This window comes from Drosophila eugracilis, unplaced genomic scaffold (assembly GCF_018153835.1).
Source record: "Drosophila eugracilis isolate 14026-0451.02 unplaced genomic scaffold, ASM1815383v1 contig_2152, whole genome shotgun sequence".
Taxonomy (NCBI): domain Eukaryota; kingdom Metazoa; phylum Arthropoda; class Insecta; order Diptera; family Drosophilidae; genus Drosophila; species Drosophila eugracilis.
Genome location: NW_024573036.1, coordinates 1698877 through 1716109, shown reverse-complemented (window position 1 = coordinate 1716109; position 17233 = coordinate 1698877). Strand labels below are relative to the sequence as shown.

Sequence of the window (17233 nt, the reverse complement as noted above, 5' to 3'; positions counted from 1 at the left end):
GAGAGAAACTGATACAGCAGGAAAATGTTCACGCCAGGCGTTTGTAAAATTTTACTGACATTTTTATTGCGAAACCAAAACCCTAAACTAATTTTAACTGTAAACCTAGCCGTAACGATATACGATATTATACAATGTAAAACAGAATATACGATAATTATAAAATAAATAAAATGAAAACCAAACCAGTCTACACACGTCACTTGCGATAGGCATACAAAATTCTGTCAAAATTTGTGTTTTTTCGTTTTGTTTTTCGTCACAATTTTTTTTGGTCAAAATGTTCAGATGCACCTTGGAGGAGTTCATGGCTCTTCTGGTCATGGCTATCGCGTTATTAGCCCTACTGCACTGGGGCATTCGTGTTGCATTTGAGTCCAAAATATCGGGGACTACGAAAAACGAAATAAAAATGGGAGTAAACATCCGAAGGAGAGAAGGCGTGTCTGCCATGCAGGTAAATTGAAAAATGTTTGCAATTGTTTTTACCATTCGCCCTTTTTTTCGGGGTTGCCCAATTAAGGTGGGAAAACATCTGCTCGAAAGGGGAATGCTCTTACTACAGACTTGAAAATATAACATTTTTTAGCTTTATAAATTATTAATATACACTGCAATATAATGCTAGAAAAGTGCTGTGAACCTGTTTGAACTTAATTTTTAAATTTAAGTTTTTTTCATACCAGCTATATAGAAACCCATTCCAAGAGCAAATATTAACCGAATGAAATCTTAAATTTTATGTTCGAAGCTGTCCCCCTCTTAATTTCATAGAATTCTATTAAATAAATTGCATTTTCTCCTTTAAAGAACCCATTTGGCTTAAATTTATTTTTAATTTTATTTTTTCGCCTGCCTGGCAACTCTGACCAGCAGCGCGGTCCTGTGTGCGTGTGTTGGCGTGTCAGTCTGCGCGTGTGTGTGTGTGAGCTTGCGCTGCTGGCAAACCGCAAAATGGTGACATTGTGCAAATAAAAAACAATTTACGATAAACATCAAATTTCCACAAATTACCTTATATTTTACGTGAGTTGCGAAACAGATTGTAAAACACAAAAACACACAGACCGAGGGAAAAGGGAAAAAGAAAACCGCGATTCGCAGATTTTACACTGCGCTGAGCATTTTTTGTTTTTGCCCATTGTTTGGCAAATGGGGGCTTGGGGGCGTGGCTAAGGGAGTTGAGGCGCCACTTTAAACGTTACTCACGCCTACACTTAAATTTCGAAATTTGCAATTATTTTTATTGCCCGCCATTTTGCTGGCCTCGTCTGATGCTTTTTCAAGTTTTCCCCCAAGGTGCAAAGGGGGTTTTCCAGGGAGAGTCAGGTCGTAGGCCATTTCGAGGGCCCTTCATAAATTTCCACAACACAGAAGGAGAAAAAAATTTTTTATACAAGGAAATAAATATAAACGCTTGTTAGGCCGGTGGCGCTCTATGTTCGCGCATGAAATGCATAATAATATTTCCTTAAGCTGAGAGCATCTTGAACATATGCACTTTTGTATAGAAACTAAAATGATTAAGAGTATTGCGGATCACAAGTAATTCGAAATTTAAATTAGTTTTTACTGCCCATGGAGACCAACCTTATTATCAAATAGAATATACAACGAAGACAGCAAGAACTTTCCATTCGCACCCCTAAGAAACCCTCCTTCACGATTTCCAGGGAAAATAAAAGTGCAGCCATCTTTTGACTTTTTGTCGGTCAGACGAACTTCGCCCCCTTGCCCCATTTCCCATCGCAGTAAAAAGCCTCTCCAGAATCCCCTGGCTGTCCCCCTAATTGATGTCGCCAGGTGTCGTCGCACCCTCATAAACACGGCTCAGCAGCAAAAACAAAGTATCCAGAAAGCCAGTTCAATGGACGCATTCTTGGCCAGAGGGCCAATAATTAGGAGTGTCTTTAAGCCAGGGCTAAAAAATGATAAGCGGGCTGAAAAGTAGACAGCGGACATGGCCAACTCAAATAGACAGAGGGGAAAACTTGGCCTTGGCTATGTTGACTTGCTGGCCAATGTAATTAGAAAGCATTAGGATTAGCCCAACTGTTCACAAGGAGCAGATAACGAAGTGCTGCATAGGGAGAAAAAACTTAGTGAGTTAGGTCAGTTTCAGGTCAAACCCTGTGCCAAAAATAGTTTTTTGGTTGTACCTTTCGATGCACTTAAAGGTAAAATAGGAAGAAATATAGTTAATGATAAAATATTGGTTCCCTTTATACCTGCAAAATTGTTTTCTGTGCAGAAGAAACACAGGAATAAGCCAACTAAAATTGGCCGAAGGCAAAGGAGGGGGCGGGCAGAAGATGTGGTAAACTTTTTGCTGTTTTGGCGTAAACAAAATAAATCAATTTCTCGGTGCGTACAATTGTTGAGATGGTAGATAGGACAGCGTCCATAACGACAGGACCAACAGGATAAATCCAGAGACCGGAGAGTCATGTCAATGGCCCGCGGCTTCCGAGAATGGAAATTTCGGTAGACAGCCCGCATTTTTCCTTAAGTTTCCTTTTCAAATATTCAAAAAAAAATACAGAGCACAGCTGAAAGTGGGATAAAATTTACACGGCGTATGTATGTAGAGCTGCTTATCCCAGGGACCTTGTTGATTGCATTCAGAACTCTGGATGTTTTTATGTTGGTCCTGCCGAAGGCCATCCTTAATGTGTAAGCTGGTCTTGGAAAAACAGAGAATGTGTAGGAAGAATAGTAAATTTAATATGTAAAGGAACCACAGTATGGCAACCCAAATCCAAATGATCTAAAGATATCTGTAATTTGATAAGTTTAAACTATTGAAAAGAAGTCTTGTAAATAATGTTACCCACGTAAAATGTCACAGAATGAAATTTCTAAAACTGCAATCCAATTACACGTATGCATGTCTTGAACAGAAACCTAATTTGAATGGCAGTGAAGAGCGGGTGAAATGTAGTTAACTTTCGGTTGAAGTAGGGTTTTAGCTCCCTTCTATGACGCTTGCTTAACCCTATGCAGCCCCATCCCTTACCATTAATTCTTATTCCCCGGGTTCTTGTCGCTCTTTCTGCTATTCAGCTGATGCTGCTGCCTGGCATTCTCATTGACAAGTTTAATTGATGGGCGTCAGCGTCAGCTTTTGGCTTCCGTCGGACGGAGTTAGGGGAAAGGCCATGGCCAAGACACCTCCCGACAACCCCCGGTACAGTGCACCCTCGATTACCGGAATGGCGACGCGACAAAACCGCAGAATCTAATTTGGCACAAACCACCAAAGCAATTAAAGTTGCAGCACTGCAAGCGGTGCCCGCTGCGAGTGTGCCCGATCTGTCTGTCTCTCTTCCCCAATTGGGTGTGGGTGTGTGTGTTTGAGGGAGGGTGTAAGGGTGTTGCCCTGTGTCGGTACTGTCATTACAAGCTATCCAGGAAAAACTCATTTAAGTAAGCACGCTTTTAAAAGCTTGAATGTCCAGGAAAGGAGGTATTCTAATTTTAAGAGATCTTCAAGAAGAAATTTTAATCAAACCAAATTATAAAGTTATTTTATATCGTTAATATTTAAATATTAACTAAAGGTAACAACATTGCTGGCACAACGATTGTATTATTTACACTCCACCCAACCACCAATTTGGAATTAGTTTTCACAGTTGGAATCAACTCAACACAAATAAAAAATGAGAACTGGACCAACTTGCAATACAAAATGTCCAAAATGTGTTTTCTCTCCAACCAGGATACATTTTCGTAACCTGTCTCTGGCATTTTTGGGCTAACATGTGGTTGTGGTGGCCGGTGGATGGGGCGGCAGGGCTATAATTTAAAATAATTTTCATTTCGACGCAACACGGACAGTTTTTTCTGGTCAAACTTGTGCGATGATTTTCGGAGAGCCCTAAAAGTGGTTTCTGCAAAATTGCGGTTGCATTTCTGCTGATTTTTCGGGGCAAACGCAATTTCAGGTTTGCAAGTCAATTTTGTAGTGTCGAGGGACCAAGTTCCGTTCGCTTATTCAAGGTCTGCTTTAACGGTTTTAAACGAATCACTGGATAACACCCTTGGGCTAACTGGATTGATTAGGCGGGCGTTGATTTTGAAGAGAGTTGCCTTTCCTAAAAGAGAACTAATTGCGTAAGTAAGTCTTTAAGCATAAATTTCAACTTGAAAGGACTTTATCTTAGTACTTACTAAATGTGATTGGTATGGTGACATTTAAGAAGCTTTATTTCAATGCATTACTCATTCGTACGAGAGGTACCTATTCATCCTGCTTATACCCGCAAAACACGGCGTCATTAGGCTCCCAATCCGGCGGGCATTTTGCTTCACCGCCCACGTTTTTGACCCCTTTTAGCCAATTCCGTACAATTTCACGCTATCATCTTTAGGGCAACGGCCACCGGTGCAATCGAGCGCCATCTGCTGTCCGCAAAACCAAAACTGCCGTCGTATCTTCCATTTGCCAAACCCAAAAATCGCTACACAGGAACTTAAAAAGGTCTGAAATTAGGTAATACAAGTTGATTCTAAGACTAAAACTACTTTTTTCTGTTCAATGAACTTTCCTACAACATATTTCTTCAGGTAATGTGAGCATTTGAAAGTGATAAAGCGAATTAACAACTCATTTCTCAGTGCACCCACATCGCAGCAATATCCCAATAGCTGGCGTTTTCTCATTGTCGCATTGCTTTTTATTGACCATAACTGACTTTGTCATTGCATCGAACGGGGTTAAAACGGGGCAAAACTGGGTTCAAAAACTGAGTGAAAAGCAGTCCCAAAAAGTGGGTGGTGGGCGGTTGTTTTAGGTGCCCCTGGAGCGTATTGGATGCTCCGGCCAGATGATGATTGTTGTTGCCATTGTTGCTATTTGTGCTTGGCTCAGGCGTTGCTCATACGCCTTGTTGCGGCGACATTTTGCGCTCTGCCAGAAAGCGCAGTTAGTGCAACATAGTTGTGTTCACTGCACCTGCGTATGGATGACAGGGGCGCACGACATAAGGGATAAAATTTGAATAAGTCAAGTTCTTTGTCTGAACTTCAAGCTCAACGTTTGCTTTTCATAAAATCAGGCTAATTTAAGAAAGCTAAGAGATAAATGGATACTAATGGGTCACAGACTTAGTATTCTATCTCAGACCCCCCTTCAGACACCGCCCTTGAATCATTCCATTTTGTAGTCCGCTTCGCCGGCAGCTTTGCGTTGCCTTTTGGCATTAAACTTGTGCGTCAACGGCACAAGTTGCCGTCAAGTTTAGCTTTGATGATTCTGTTACCTGCAACTCCTGTCTTTGCCGACTTTTTCCGGATCCTTCGGGGTGTATCTTTTGTTGGCGGTGTGTGCGAGTGTATCTGTGTATCCCCAGCGACTGGAAATTTGTCAAACAATGTGTCAAAATGCATTCCCAAGGCCTCGGCACACCGACGATGTCGTGTAAAATTAATTAAAATCCAAGCCAGTCCCAAAACCCCAGATCCAAGTTGCAACATTTCGTGGAGCGAACTTTGCGTGGCACAGTGCCCCCTCTTCCATTACCACTCCCACATCCCTCTCCATTCCCCAGCATGCATTAAGTCCAATTAAATTGGGAAATCTTTCATGAGCTAATTAAAAAGGCTTTGCCGTCGAGCGACTCTCCCTTCGTTAGTCGGGCAAATCGCATCTGAGTCGGCTAATGAGTTACGAAATGCATAAATCTAATCCGATTCCGGGAACGTGACCCTGGCAAAGTATGTCCAGTTGTCCGACTGTCAGTCTGTCCATCCGACCATTTGCCCATCCGTAAGTCCGTTTCTTATCAGAGTGCCCGGCAGCAATAAACGGCTTATCAGCTGAGCAGCAGCAGCTACAACTGCGATATACACTGCACAGAGAAAAAAGCATATCCATTTCGATTTCCTCAGGTGAAACAAGTTTGAAACACATTCCTCCATCTTTTAACTTCTTCCTTTCCTTTGTATAACAACAAGTTGGAATTCTTCATAACAGCTCCTTTGAAATATTATATTAACATAGCATAAATCATATACAACTTTTTTCAGGTGCACCCACTCCAGCAACAACAATCACTCAATTCACACACATGCTCATGACCCACAAAAGCAAATAAGAAATGTGCGAAAAGTCGCAAAAATTAACGCCCCAACAAAACAAAAAAAGAAACAATAAAAACAAAAGTAAAGATAAAGAATAATACGATTTTAATGCCCTAACCGAGAGTGGGTATAAAGTATTCTTTTCGGTGTGGTTTCGGGTATCAACTTTTTAGATATTTCTGTCACAAAGTAAAGTGTTAACTTAAAAATAAAAAACATTTATTATTTCTAAACAGTCCAACAATCAGGGTATTTCCCCCATTACTTCTACAATCGATAAATGCGTATTTTTATCATTTTATTTCCATTGGGAAAACATAAGAAAATCACAATAAAGCTGACCAGCAGGAAAACAAGAAGAACAATCCATTAAACGAGTTCCATTCGGCATGTTACATCATCGTCCGAGAAGTGGAAACTCCTCCTCGTTCAAATTTAAACCCCTCCTTAATCATCCATTCAGGCCGAGCTAAACATTTTATTGTCGCATTTATAAATGAGTAAATAGAATTGTATTTTTATGCATGCAAAGTCCGTTTATTCACACTGCCCAAAGGTTGAGGAGAGAAAGGCGAGTTGAAAATGGGAGAGGTGGGCTTGATAAGCATGTCTACACTCGAAGAAAGTCTTATCTCAAATCGATTTGAATTTCTTTTTCTACTTAGGTTGTCGTTTCTGTTGGTCAATGCACACTTTCATTTACAAATTCTTAGAAATAAGTATAAATCTTAAATAGTATACAGATTTTCTTCAGTGCAGACTACGAATAAAGCGCAACGGCAGAGCCCAGGCTATCGATGCTCAAAGCCCCACACTGAAGCTTGTCCGGAAAAGCTCATAAAATCACAATTGCAATTGCCTGGGGGACCAGTGGCATTTGTGTTTGTGCGGCTCCGCCGTTGAATATCCGTGTGTGAGTACGATTTGTGAGTCCGCTGATTGGGCCCGGACAATGACTCATGCCGAGTGCCCCGATACCGTAACCCCGACATTAAATCCCCGATTCCCGGCAATGCTAATGAGCCATCGGATTCGATTTGCCTGACCGAGATGGGAGCTACTTTTAAAGGGGATCTTCGAGCAACTCGTGACTAATGAAGATCTTCTGATGCGGCTACTAAAAATACATTCTTAAAAGGGAATAGCATTTAGAAATTAGCAAAACAAATTACTCAGAGCTTTATGAATAATTTTTGTATTTCATAATGAAAAAAAATGCAGAGTTATATAGGGAAATATTCCTGATTTTTCACATTATTATTTCATAAAAACCTTTTAATAGTAGATTATGATACATTTATTCTTCTTTTATTATATATTCTTATTTTCTTTTGAAATCAAATCTTCTTATAACTTTGATAAATATCTTACATCTTCAATATCCTTTTAATATGCTCTTTTTGTAGAGTATTTGAAAAGTCCAAAAAGCAACAACCTTTGCCAAAAACCGAAAAGTAATAAACAAAGCATAACACAGGCGCTCAGCTGTTATCAGGCTGCGTTCTCTCTTTCTCTCTCCGGAATACTAAGGGTTTCTCTGCCTTCTCTCTCTCGGGGAGACAGGTTCTCCGATTACGCCAGAGCTCCAGTCAGTGTGCCATCGATTTTTCCCGCTGGTGGCTCGTGTTTCTCGTGGTTTTTGTTGTCCTAGGACCGTGAGTCAGCTGATTTGCACTCGGGTTTTCCTTCGGCGTCCGATTTGTTGTGACACTTCATCTGACAGCTGCAGTTGCATTTCGAGCCCTTCCTGCACTTTGCAATTAAATAGTGAATATAATAGTTATAGTTTGTTGTGCGCGCTGGCCATGAGCCAAAGAAAAGCCAGAAATGCCAGGCGGAAACGGATATTGCCGAATCGCAGAACTAATCAGCGGTATTCCAAGTGAAACCGAAGTGCGGAAATAGGAAAACTCACGAACTTGACGCATTAGCAAGCACACACAGAAAACACAAAAAGGAAAAATCCCCTCAACACAATCAAAATAAAAAAGAACAAGCGAGTGAAAGAGAGAAATTTAAGTTTGCCGCGCCCGTAAAGAGGAAAAAAACGAAGGCAGATTTGTCCAACAAATTGCACCGGAAGAAAGAGAGGGAGAGTCGCTGGCACTGCCCTCCCTTTTCAACTGGTGGGTGTGAGTTTCAGATGCGTAAGCTTTCGCCTTACCTTTGTATATGTATATATGTGTTTTGTGGGCCTTACTTTCGCTTTCATTTCACACAAATTGCACAAAATTGCGCTTTTGACACAATTAAGAAAATGTGTTTCGCGTGGCTTTCCTTTGAAATGGCCTCTTTTCCCTCCCCCGTACCACTTTTCCCCTCATTACACTTCAGGTTTTTATTTTCCTCATAATTGAAAACTGATTTGTGCGAAGGACAGCAAACAGCTGAGAGTTGGGGAGAATAAACTTATTGGAATACCCTAACTCTGTAATACATGTTAGGCAGATTAGAAGAGTTTAAAATGTCCTTCAAAATATGAATGAACTTGTTTATAATTTAATAAGTCCGTAATTTAAATTTAAAATTCATTAAAAAAGGGTGTTAAAACTCCTGTCCTGCTACTTATTATTGCCAAGCAAAAAAGGAACAACAAATAAGGGAAGAAAAGCTGAAAATGAGTCACGTGGGCGGACAACAGCCAACAATTTATTGCTGCCAATTAATTTTGGCGAACAATTTTTAGCACCCCTCCCCCTCACCATCCCCTTCGAGTATTTCAATTAGTCGCCCATTTTCCGAGGCCTAATAAAAACAAGGTGGCTTCTTAAGCCCCGTCCGATAAAAAAATTCCCTAATTTGTTTTTATTGTGATTTATGATAGAGCCGTGAGTTTCAAGAATACTTCTCGCCTCTGCTCTTTAAATTTCTCACATTTTCTCTCTTTGTGATTAATAAAATTTGAAAGTTTGTATGGTAGTGCGAAATATTAAGTCATTGAACTTGATTGATATGATGGCCAAGGTGATTTTATCGGGTGTGAGATAGCCAAACGCGTCAACAAAAACACAAACTTGGGTTCAGTTAAAGATAAGAAAGTGTCGCGGGTGGAAACCAAACAACTTTTAGGGATATAGATAAGGAAATGGGTGAAAGGTAAACAAATGAAAAATAGGTAGTGCCATTTATGGCAGCAAATCACGCCTTTAAACAGGTTTCTTACACCGACTGCTGAATGATATCCAAATATATAAGCAAATATAAGTAAGATACAATTTATAATTGTTAAATAATTCCGCAAACCTTGAATTCGTAAACTTCTGTGAAAATGCAAATGGATTTCAATATAGGTAGCAAACTTACGAGCAGCGGACAGATGTCCAACAAAGGTTGTCCCCCAACCTTTTGTGGAATACCCCAAATCTCTCTTTAATGATCATTGTCGATGGAAAATCCGTCGTCCAAAGTTGCTAAAAAGTAAAAGTTCAATTTGCAGTTGGGAGCAGGACCGGAGGAGAACAACGATTTCTCATTCAGATGCAGCTGCAATTTCGATGGCCTCGGGATCTCGACTATTGACACACAGCAACAGAATCGGCCGCAGAAGAACCCCTACCCTTCTTATTTTCCAGCATCCCCAGCAAATGAACTTGCCTTTAGAAATCAAACAACTAAAGTAGCAACTTTTTGTCAACCATGGCAGACCCCTTCAGCTACCTGGCAACTAATTCATTTCATATTTCTGCAACATTTTCCCAACAAAAAAGTTTTTACCTCTGATAAAAAGACAAAAAATAGTCGGAAATTAGTTGTTCGTTTAAGCGAATAATGAATGCTCTTAAAGGGGTTTATAAAATTAACTAATTAGATTACTGACTGACGGAAGTTCCTCAAGAACTCCTGAGAACCTACACCAACAGCCCAATCACAAGTCGAATTATTTAAGATTTTATTTGCAGTAAACGCAGCTTAAATTATATATTTGGCCACCCAGCTCAGAAATTCCAACTCCCACTTCAGAAAACCTCCACAAATTCATAGAGTAAACCTGGTAAAAATGTAGGAAGAAAAAATGGTTGAAAGCCCGAGGCAAACAATGCGACTGATTGAAAAGTTTTTTAATTGATTTTTGTAAACTTCTTTTGCAGCACGACCACAACAACGGTAGCAACAACATCATCATGGGAAATTCGCAAAATCGGGCGGCGAGCGGCGATGAGAAGTCACCGCCAGGTGGCGCCAGTCTGGTGCGGATGGGAATGCCAGGTGGCGGTAGCGCTGGCGGTGTGGGCGGAGCCCTTGCGGATAGGAGGAACAGCCGAGTTCGCGTCCTCAGCCGTTTGATGGGTCAGAAACGCATTCGCGAGGCATTCCTACACTCGCCAAAAATGGGATCGAGTCTGGAGGTCAATTTGGAGGGCGGCGGCGGAGACGGAAGTGGCGATTGGACCGCAGCGGAAACGGAAGTGGAGCATGGACAAATGGATGCCAGCGCCGAACAAATAGATTTTCGTAAGTCAATTCCAAAGTTTCCCATAGCTATGCACAGAGAAAAATAACTAATCCCAAAATCATTACGCACTTTACTAAAGTATTTTTAAACATAATTATTTCTGTGAAATTCCTAAAATCTTAATTTTAAATGATAACATTTCCTGAAAATCTTATAAATACAAAACCACTTAAGTTTTTTCTCTGTGTAGCCACCACTCTTTGTTGTTGCTATTTATATTGTTGATTCCTTGCTGAGGACTTAACTTTATTTCTTGTTGTAATTCTGGATGTTATTGTTGGTGTGCATCAAATTCAGTTTGTCAGCTTTTTTTCTATTTCTAAAACCCCCTCGCCCCACCCCTTTTCCCTCCTTGCATTTTTCAATATGCCAACTTTATTTTTTACCTCTTTTGTTGCCTTGGATTTCCTCTACTCTTATTTTCAACTTTTTGTGGGGGACTTTTGTTTTAATATACAACTCTACAGCTCCAGAGTACAGTGCGTCTCGGAGCTGTAAGCTCCATTGTCAACTAACTGCAGCTGACAATCGGTTAACAACGAAATTGACAACTTTTTTACTTAATGGGAAACCCAATGCGGCAGCAATTAAATATGTCACAGAAGGGAGGAGGCAATAATTGACATTTAAATGGATAATTTTTGCTATCGTTAGGTATTTAGGAATTGAAAATATAATCCTGCCTATTCTTGGTTAACATATTCAACATAAATATAATATTGCTATTATTTTGATTATAAAATCCTATATCGGAACCTTAACCTATTGAGACAGACTGTCCATCAAACTCTCTTCAACTCGACTTTATTGCAATTTAAGCAGAGTTTAAATAAGAATTTTTGGAAAACTTTTACAACAACAATGGAGAGCGAACAAAAAATAAACTTTTTTATGAAATTTTCTTCACCCTTCCTTACTTTTACCCCCTTTTCATCACTCTTGACTTTTCCGAATTTTGCAGCTTCCTTCTGTTGTTATATTTGTTGTTGTTGTTGTTGTTGTGGCACCTTCGTCTGTTACGAAAAATCCCCTTCTTCCCCCTCTTATATATCATCCATCCCTCATCGAAGCCGAAAACTTTGGGCTCCTTGTAACTTATTGGCATTTCGCCTTGGCAAAATAATATTTTTTACTTAGTGTGCTCCTGTTTTTCTTCCTTTTTTCGGCAAAGTGAAATCAAAAATTTATAGATTTTAGTTATTCATGTGAAATCTTTAAGATGCCCCCTTTAAAAATATTAAGCCAAGCAGAACACACACACACACCGAAACACAAACAGAAGCTCAAAAGCACGTTCGCCATCATAACTCAGCAACTGGGAAACTGAAAAGCGAAAAAATAACAAAAAAAAAGCATCAGAAACACAAAACAGAACCCAAAAACAGGACCGAGGAACTGAGACCCACTTCAAAAACTCACGACTGTCTATTAACAGCCATAAGAAAAACGCGTCGAGTTCAAAAGCTGCAGGCGTCTCGTTCAACCCAGAAAAAAGATTAAAAAGAAAAGCGCCAAAAAAATCACTCAAAGCTGGGAAAATATTTCGATGGTGGGAAAGGGTTTCGACCAACGAAACTGAACTCCTAATGCTCTTGTTAGCGAAGGAAATAGTTTTGAACGGCAGGGGGATGTTTTACTGGCATATGCTTTTCAATTTACAAAATAACTTCTTGGAATTAAAGGGGGTTATTTGCTGATCAATTATTGATAAGTAATGATAATGTAATAAAATCATAATGTTTAGGTAGCTATGATCATGTTATAGCAGTAATTTTTCTAGAGAGAAGTATGCGGACATATAACGATTAGTAATATTAAGACCTTCTGTAATTTGAATGGAATTTCACTTTTTGGTCTTAAAATGCATTAAAGCCGAAATGGTTCTTTCAAACTTTTTTGGTGGACTACTTTTGGGGTTTCGGTTTTTCGCGGGCATTTAGAAAGATGCGAAAAACGCGTTCAAGGCTGAGGCGCATATCAAAAAGCGATTCAGAGTGGAAAAGAGATGCTTCAGAATACCCACTGCCCCGCTAAAAACCACCTCCCCCAGCCAGCGAGTGCAAGAAGCTTTTTGGCATTGCAGCGGGGCAAAGCCTAAAATCAAATCAACGAAAAATCCTAAACGTGCCGCGCCATGGGAAAGTGGGAGGGATTGGCGCACGCGAGAGCCAGGGAGGTTTCCATATCAAAAATTCCCTTTCAGCCAAAAACGATGATATAGATGTTGCTGTAGCTCCCAACACCATGCGCCCTTTCATTCACTCGCACGCACCCAGCTGTTTTGGTGCCTTTTTCAATGCATAAATTCATAATTCATGGCGCCAAGAAAGAGGCTCTTGCAGGGGGTGCAGGGTGGGGCAGAAAGAAACCCCCTACAAATCACATAAGGCTCAAGGAATAAAGTACAGTCAGTCAGTCCGGCTCGACAGCAGTGTGTACCCTGTACCATATTCCATGTAACCCAAAAACCATCAGGAAATTGACTAGTAAATTGACCTAATAAATTGCAGATTTATCTTGAATATTAAATTAGTACAATTAATTTAAATTAAATGATGGTTATTTATAGAAAGCAATCTGTTTGTGAAATAAATACGACGGTTGAGCATTATTTGATGAGGAGCCAAAAACCATGGTTTCCTAGTTTCTCCCACCATTGAAGAGAAAACACATCCACAAGTTGGGCAAACGAAATCAAATACCCCAAAGCAGATGGGAAAGCGCAGGAAAATTCGGGGAAATGGGTGGATTTACCATCCCTTCGCTGAGTTTTGGCTTAGGACTCCTTTTTTTGGGAAACTGCAGCCTTTGGCGGAGTTTAGCAACGTGCTCAATTAAACGCCCACACCCACGCTAATACACACACACACACAGAGTAATACCAACACATGTATGGAGGGGCACATTATGGTGGAAAAGTTTTTTGGCATGGCACGTGGCTGGCCGCTAATATTTATGGCAATTAGTTTTAATAGTTTCGCTTGTACATTTCCATGTAAAGTTGCAAACTCACTCATCTACCATCCCATTTGCCTGACTGTGTGTGTGTGTAGTTTTAACAACTGCTTAATGTTGTTTACAATTTGTTTTTAATATTGCAATAATTGAGCGTTTTAAATACTAAACATTCCAAACCGAAATTCGCTTTGCATACTTTTGGGAGCGCTTGATGATATTTGGTCGGGAATTAAATATAGAATGATTAAGTGCAGGATAAACTGAGTTATTAGTCAAGCTCAAATGCAAATGTAATCAAATGTCATATTAACAAATATTCAAACTATGAAGTCATGTGCAAGTCCACCAAACAGTTTCACAGTTCAGAACATACCAATTTTTTATCTAGCTTCCCCACAGTAGCATTTATGGGATTTGTCAGTTTTCTGAAAATGTCCGAATTATCTATACAAAATTCATCTAAAATGTAAAATAAGATCATAAGATCATCTAGCCCATTGGCTTGCCTCTCAGCAACATTTTCCATCTAGCCAAAAAACATTATAGAATGATACATTCCATTTGAGAGAAGTGTGGCGAGGCATCTACATTCTTCACTTTGAAAAATACTAGATTTTTAAAATGCTGCAGCACAAAAGTATGCAAACTGACTTTATCATTTGTAAAGCGCCCGCGAAGCCTCCAAGATTGAAAAAGCAACTTCAGATACGTGTGGAAAATGAGGATGACTGTAGCTGGAGTCGACTTTGTCAGATCACGGTTCAATCAAAAAATATCCCAGATGCAGAGGAATCCTTGGGAATCCTGCCCGGGGAGGAGCAACAAATTCAGGGAAATTCCACCATTGACCAAGCAACCTCGAAAAAGGCGAATAGCACCGCAACCTCCACCGAAACCCCCACCGAAACCCCGAAAAATCCGGTCAGAAAAAGTCCCTAGCGAGGACCACTGTGCGTTCATTGAGCAGCTTTTTGCAGAAACCACTGAAGCAACACCAACAACTTCAGCTACAGTGGTTGCGGGTAAGCTCAGCCTCGCTAAAAAAAACATGCGATTTTGCCCTCGACGTCGCTGTCTTGCTAATGAGTAGTTTCCATTTCCAAAGTGTTGGGTATGCTGAGTTTGTGGACCTGTATGTCTTAAAGAGTGTGTAAAAGGCAAAACTCACTACATAAAACAATACTTTTTATTTTATTTTGTTCTTAGAGGAGCACTTAGATTAGACTTAAAAATCATAATTGGAAATTCGTTTAGAGAAATGCAAAATAGGAAAATCCTATAATTAAACATTTCCTTAGAGTACTTCCTATAATAATATATAAGAACTATTTCTATCTAATTATATTTATACTATCCATATAATAGGTATCTTGTCGCCGATCATATCTCATATGATCTTTTCCGCGTTTCTGCTCTGCTTTCGTTTCATGTAACTCGAGCTTAAGACCGTCAACAAAAAGTGTATATATGCATATACATTTATATATTTCTCTGGGGGTTCTCTCTGTATGTTCAATCCCGCTCTCTCTCTCTGTCTCTCTCTCGGTCTCTCCCCATTTCTCTCTGTCGCTTTGTTGTGCGGCTTTTGACTTCCCAATGGGTCTTGAATTCCGTTCCCCCTTGGCAAACCAGTTGGTTGTTAGTAACGCTTTGAACTCGGTCGCTTTCAGTCACGAAACTACGATCGTTGGCCGTTGAAAAAGAGCTATAACTGTAGATCGTTCCATGTTGAAATCTCCGCCCAAAGCTGACCAGGAAAATAGATATTACCAAAATAAAAACAAAGTACAGAAGGCCAGATACCAATACGGTGTGGCAAAGTGTGAAAAGTGACAAAAAGTGTCGTACAAATGACAGAATTAGCAATCCACAGGTGTTTATTTGGTGTTCCTTTCCTACTTTTCTTTTATCTTGGAAAAGGGAGTACTTTTCCTTTGTTATCGGTGTCCATCTCTTCAGTTTGGGTTTTGTTTTGCTTTCAATTTGCCTTAATTGCCCATGGACAACAAATTAAACAATTTACTTTTGAAAGAGAGAAGGCAAGTGACGCCAACGCTTGCTTTTCAGGGGTCCCCATCTCTCTTTTCCATAAACCAAACCGAAACCAGTTTTCGAGTTCTGTTTTGTACAATTTTCTTTGTTTACCTTTTGGGGGATTTTCTCGAACCTTTTCCATTTTCATTTTCATTTGGCCCGCAGCAAGCACACACCTTTTTCCCCTCTGTTTTACCTTCCATTTGACCGTTTTCCGTATGGATTTTCATAATTTTGCGGCTTTCCAGTTTTCTGTCTCTCTGAGATAGTTCTCTCTTCTTTTTCTCTTATTTTTACACTCTCTTTCGGCTTCCAGTGGCGCCTTCTGTTTATTTACTTTTCCTTAATTATTATTTCTTACACATGTCGCGTTTTTATGAACGAGCCATCGCCGTCGCGGATTAATGGCATATAAATCACTCGCGGTCTGTTTTATTTAATTCCAAATATTTGAACAACGAGCTCATCGCAGTCATGTGCGGTACTTTGGTGAAAATTATTCGGAAAGTCAAGCTATAACTATTTGATTACCATTTATCATTTTGTTGAGTTCCAAAGACACCATTAAAGATGCTTGGCAACCTCTCCACAATCTATATATTTCTCTATCAAGATTGTCTCTTTCTCTATTTAACCCTAATACTCTATAACTGCTAACCGAAAATGCAGACGACGTGGTCAGTTTGGATTACACCGACTCTTTAGAGTACCACAACTGCAGCAGCGACGACTGTTGCTATGCCTCCAATGATACCCTAACTCAGCACCAGCATCAGGAACTGCAGCAGCGACAGAGGCAACATCATCCTCACAATCATCAAACCCATCAAAAGAATCTCCATTACCCCTACGATCGGAGGTCGTTGTGCACAAGTTGTTCAAGCAATGATTCCCTATTCACAGATCCCGTGGACGAGCTGATCATATCCAAGCAGTATTTAAATGCAGCTAAGACCGATCTAAATCAAAAGTCGAAGCGCGATCGTCCACTGAGCGAAATAAGTGTGACTTCGGTGGACACCCTTTCCCCGAACACCGCGAAGGCAGTCCTCGAACTGCAGAAGCGCTGCCGAGCAGATAAGTTGGCCTGCCTGAGCCTAACTCGAGTCACCTACCTCAGCATAGCCAATGATCCTCAGGGAGTCGAGGAGGTGGACCAGGCTGCATTGCTCAATACCGGTCTTTTGGTAGCGCCAAATAGCCCAGCGGAGAGTTCGCCGGACGAAGAACTCATGGCCCTGCAGTTGGGCAAGAAGCTGGCCCAAGTCTTGGGCAGTGGATCGGGAACCCCTTTGACCCCGGGAAACATGGAATCGGGACCTCGCGTTGATTCACCCCTGGGCAATGGGGAACTCTTCAACGTGTCCAAGGCCAAGAAGGTCGAGCTGCAGAACCTGTCCTCCCGATTTACAGCCGCCGTCAGCCAAACGCCGCCAGGAGCTTCCTCATTAACACCAAATGAAACAGGTAAGAGAAGGTTTAGAGTTAAGAAAATCAGTAATTTCCCAAATACATTTTCATTTGCAACAAATTCAGAAGGGAAAAGCAATGATGTTGCTACTAAGTATACATAAAAATTATCTTACAAATATATTATTTAAAATAATAATTTTCAATTTATGGAAAACTGCGATGAAGTGTAAATAACAAGTTAAACTAATTGCTTTTTATTTAACTTTTATTAAAACTTCTTGTTTATCGTGT

General features: G+C 40.3%; 1 protein-coding gene across 1 annotated transcript in view; it reads left to right on the top strand.

Annotated features, from left to right (window-relative positions):
- Positions 1 to 219: 219 nt before the first annotated feature.
- The window catches only part of LOC108110933 (protein cappuccino), a 31605-nt gene continuing 14591 nt past the window's right edge, over positions 220 to 17233 (top strand). The window contains 3 exon segments of the mRNA XM_017220217.2: positions 220 to 457; positions 10173 to 10536; positions 16199 to 16996. Coding sequence (XP_017075706.2) covers positions 281 to 457; positions 10173 to 10536; positions 16199 to 16996 — 1339 coding nt within the window. The 5' untranslated portion in view covers positions 220 to 280.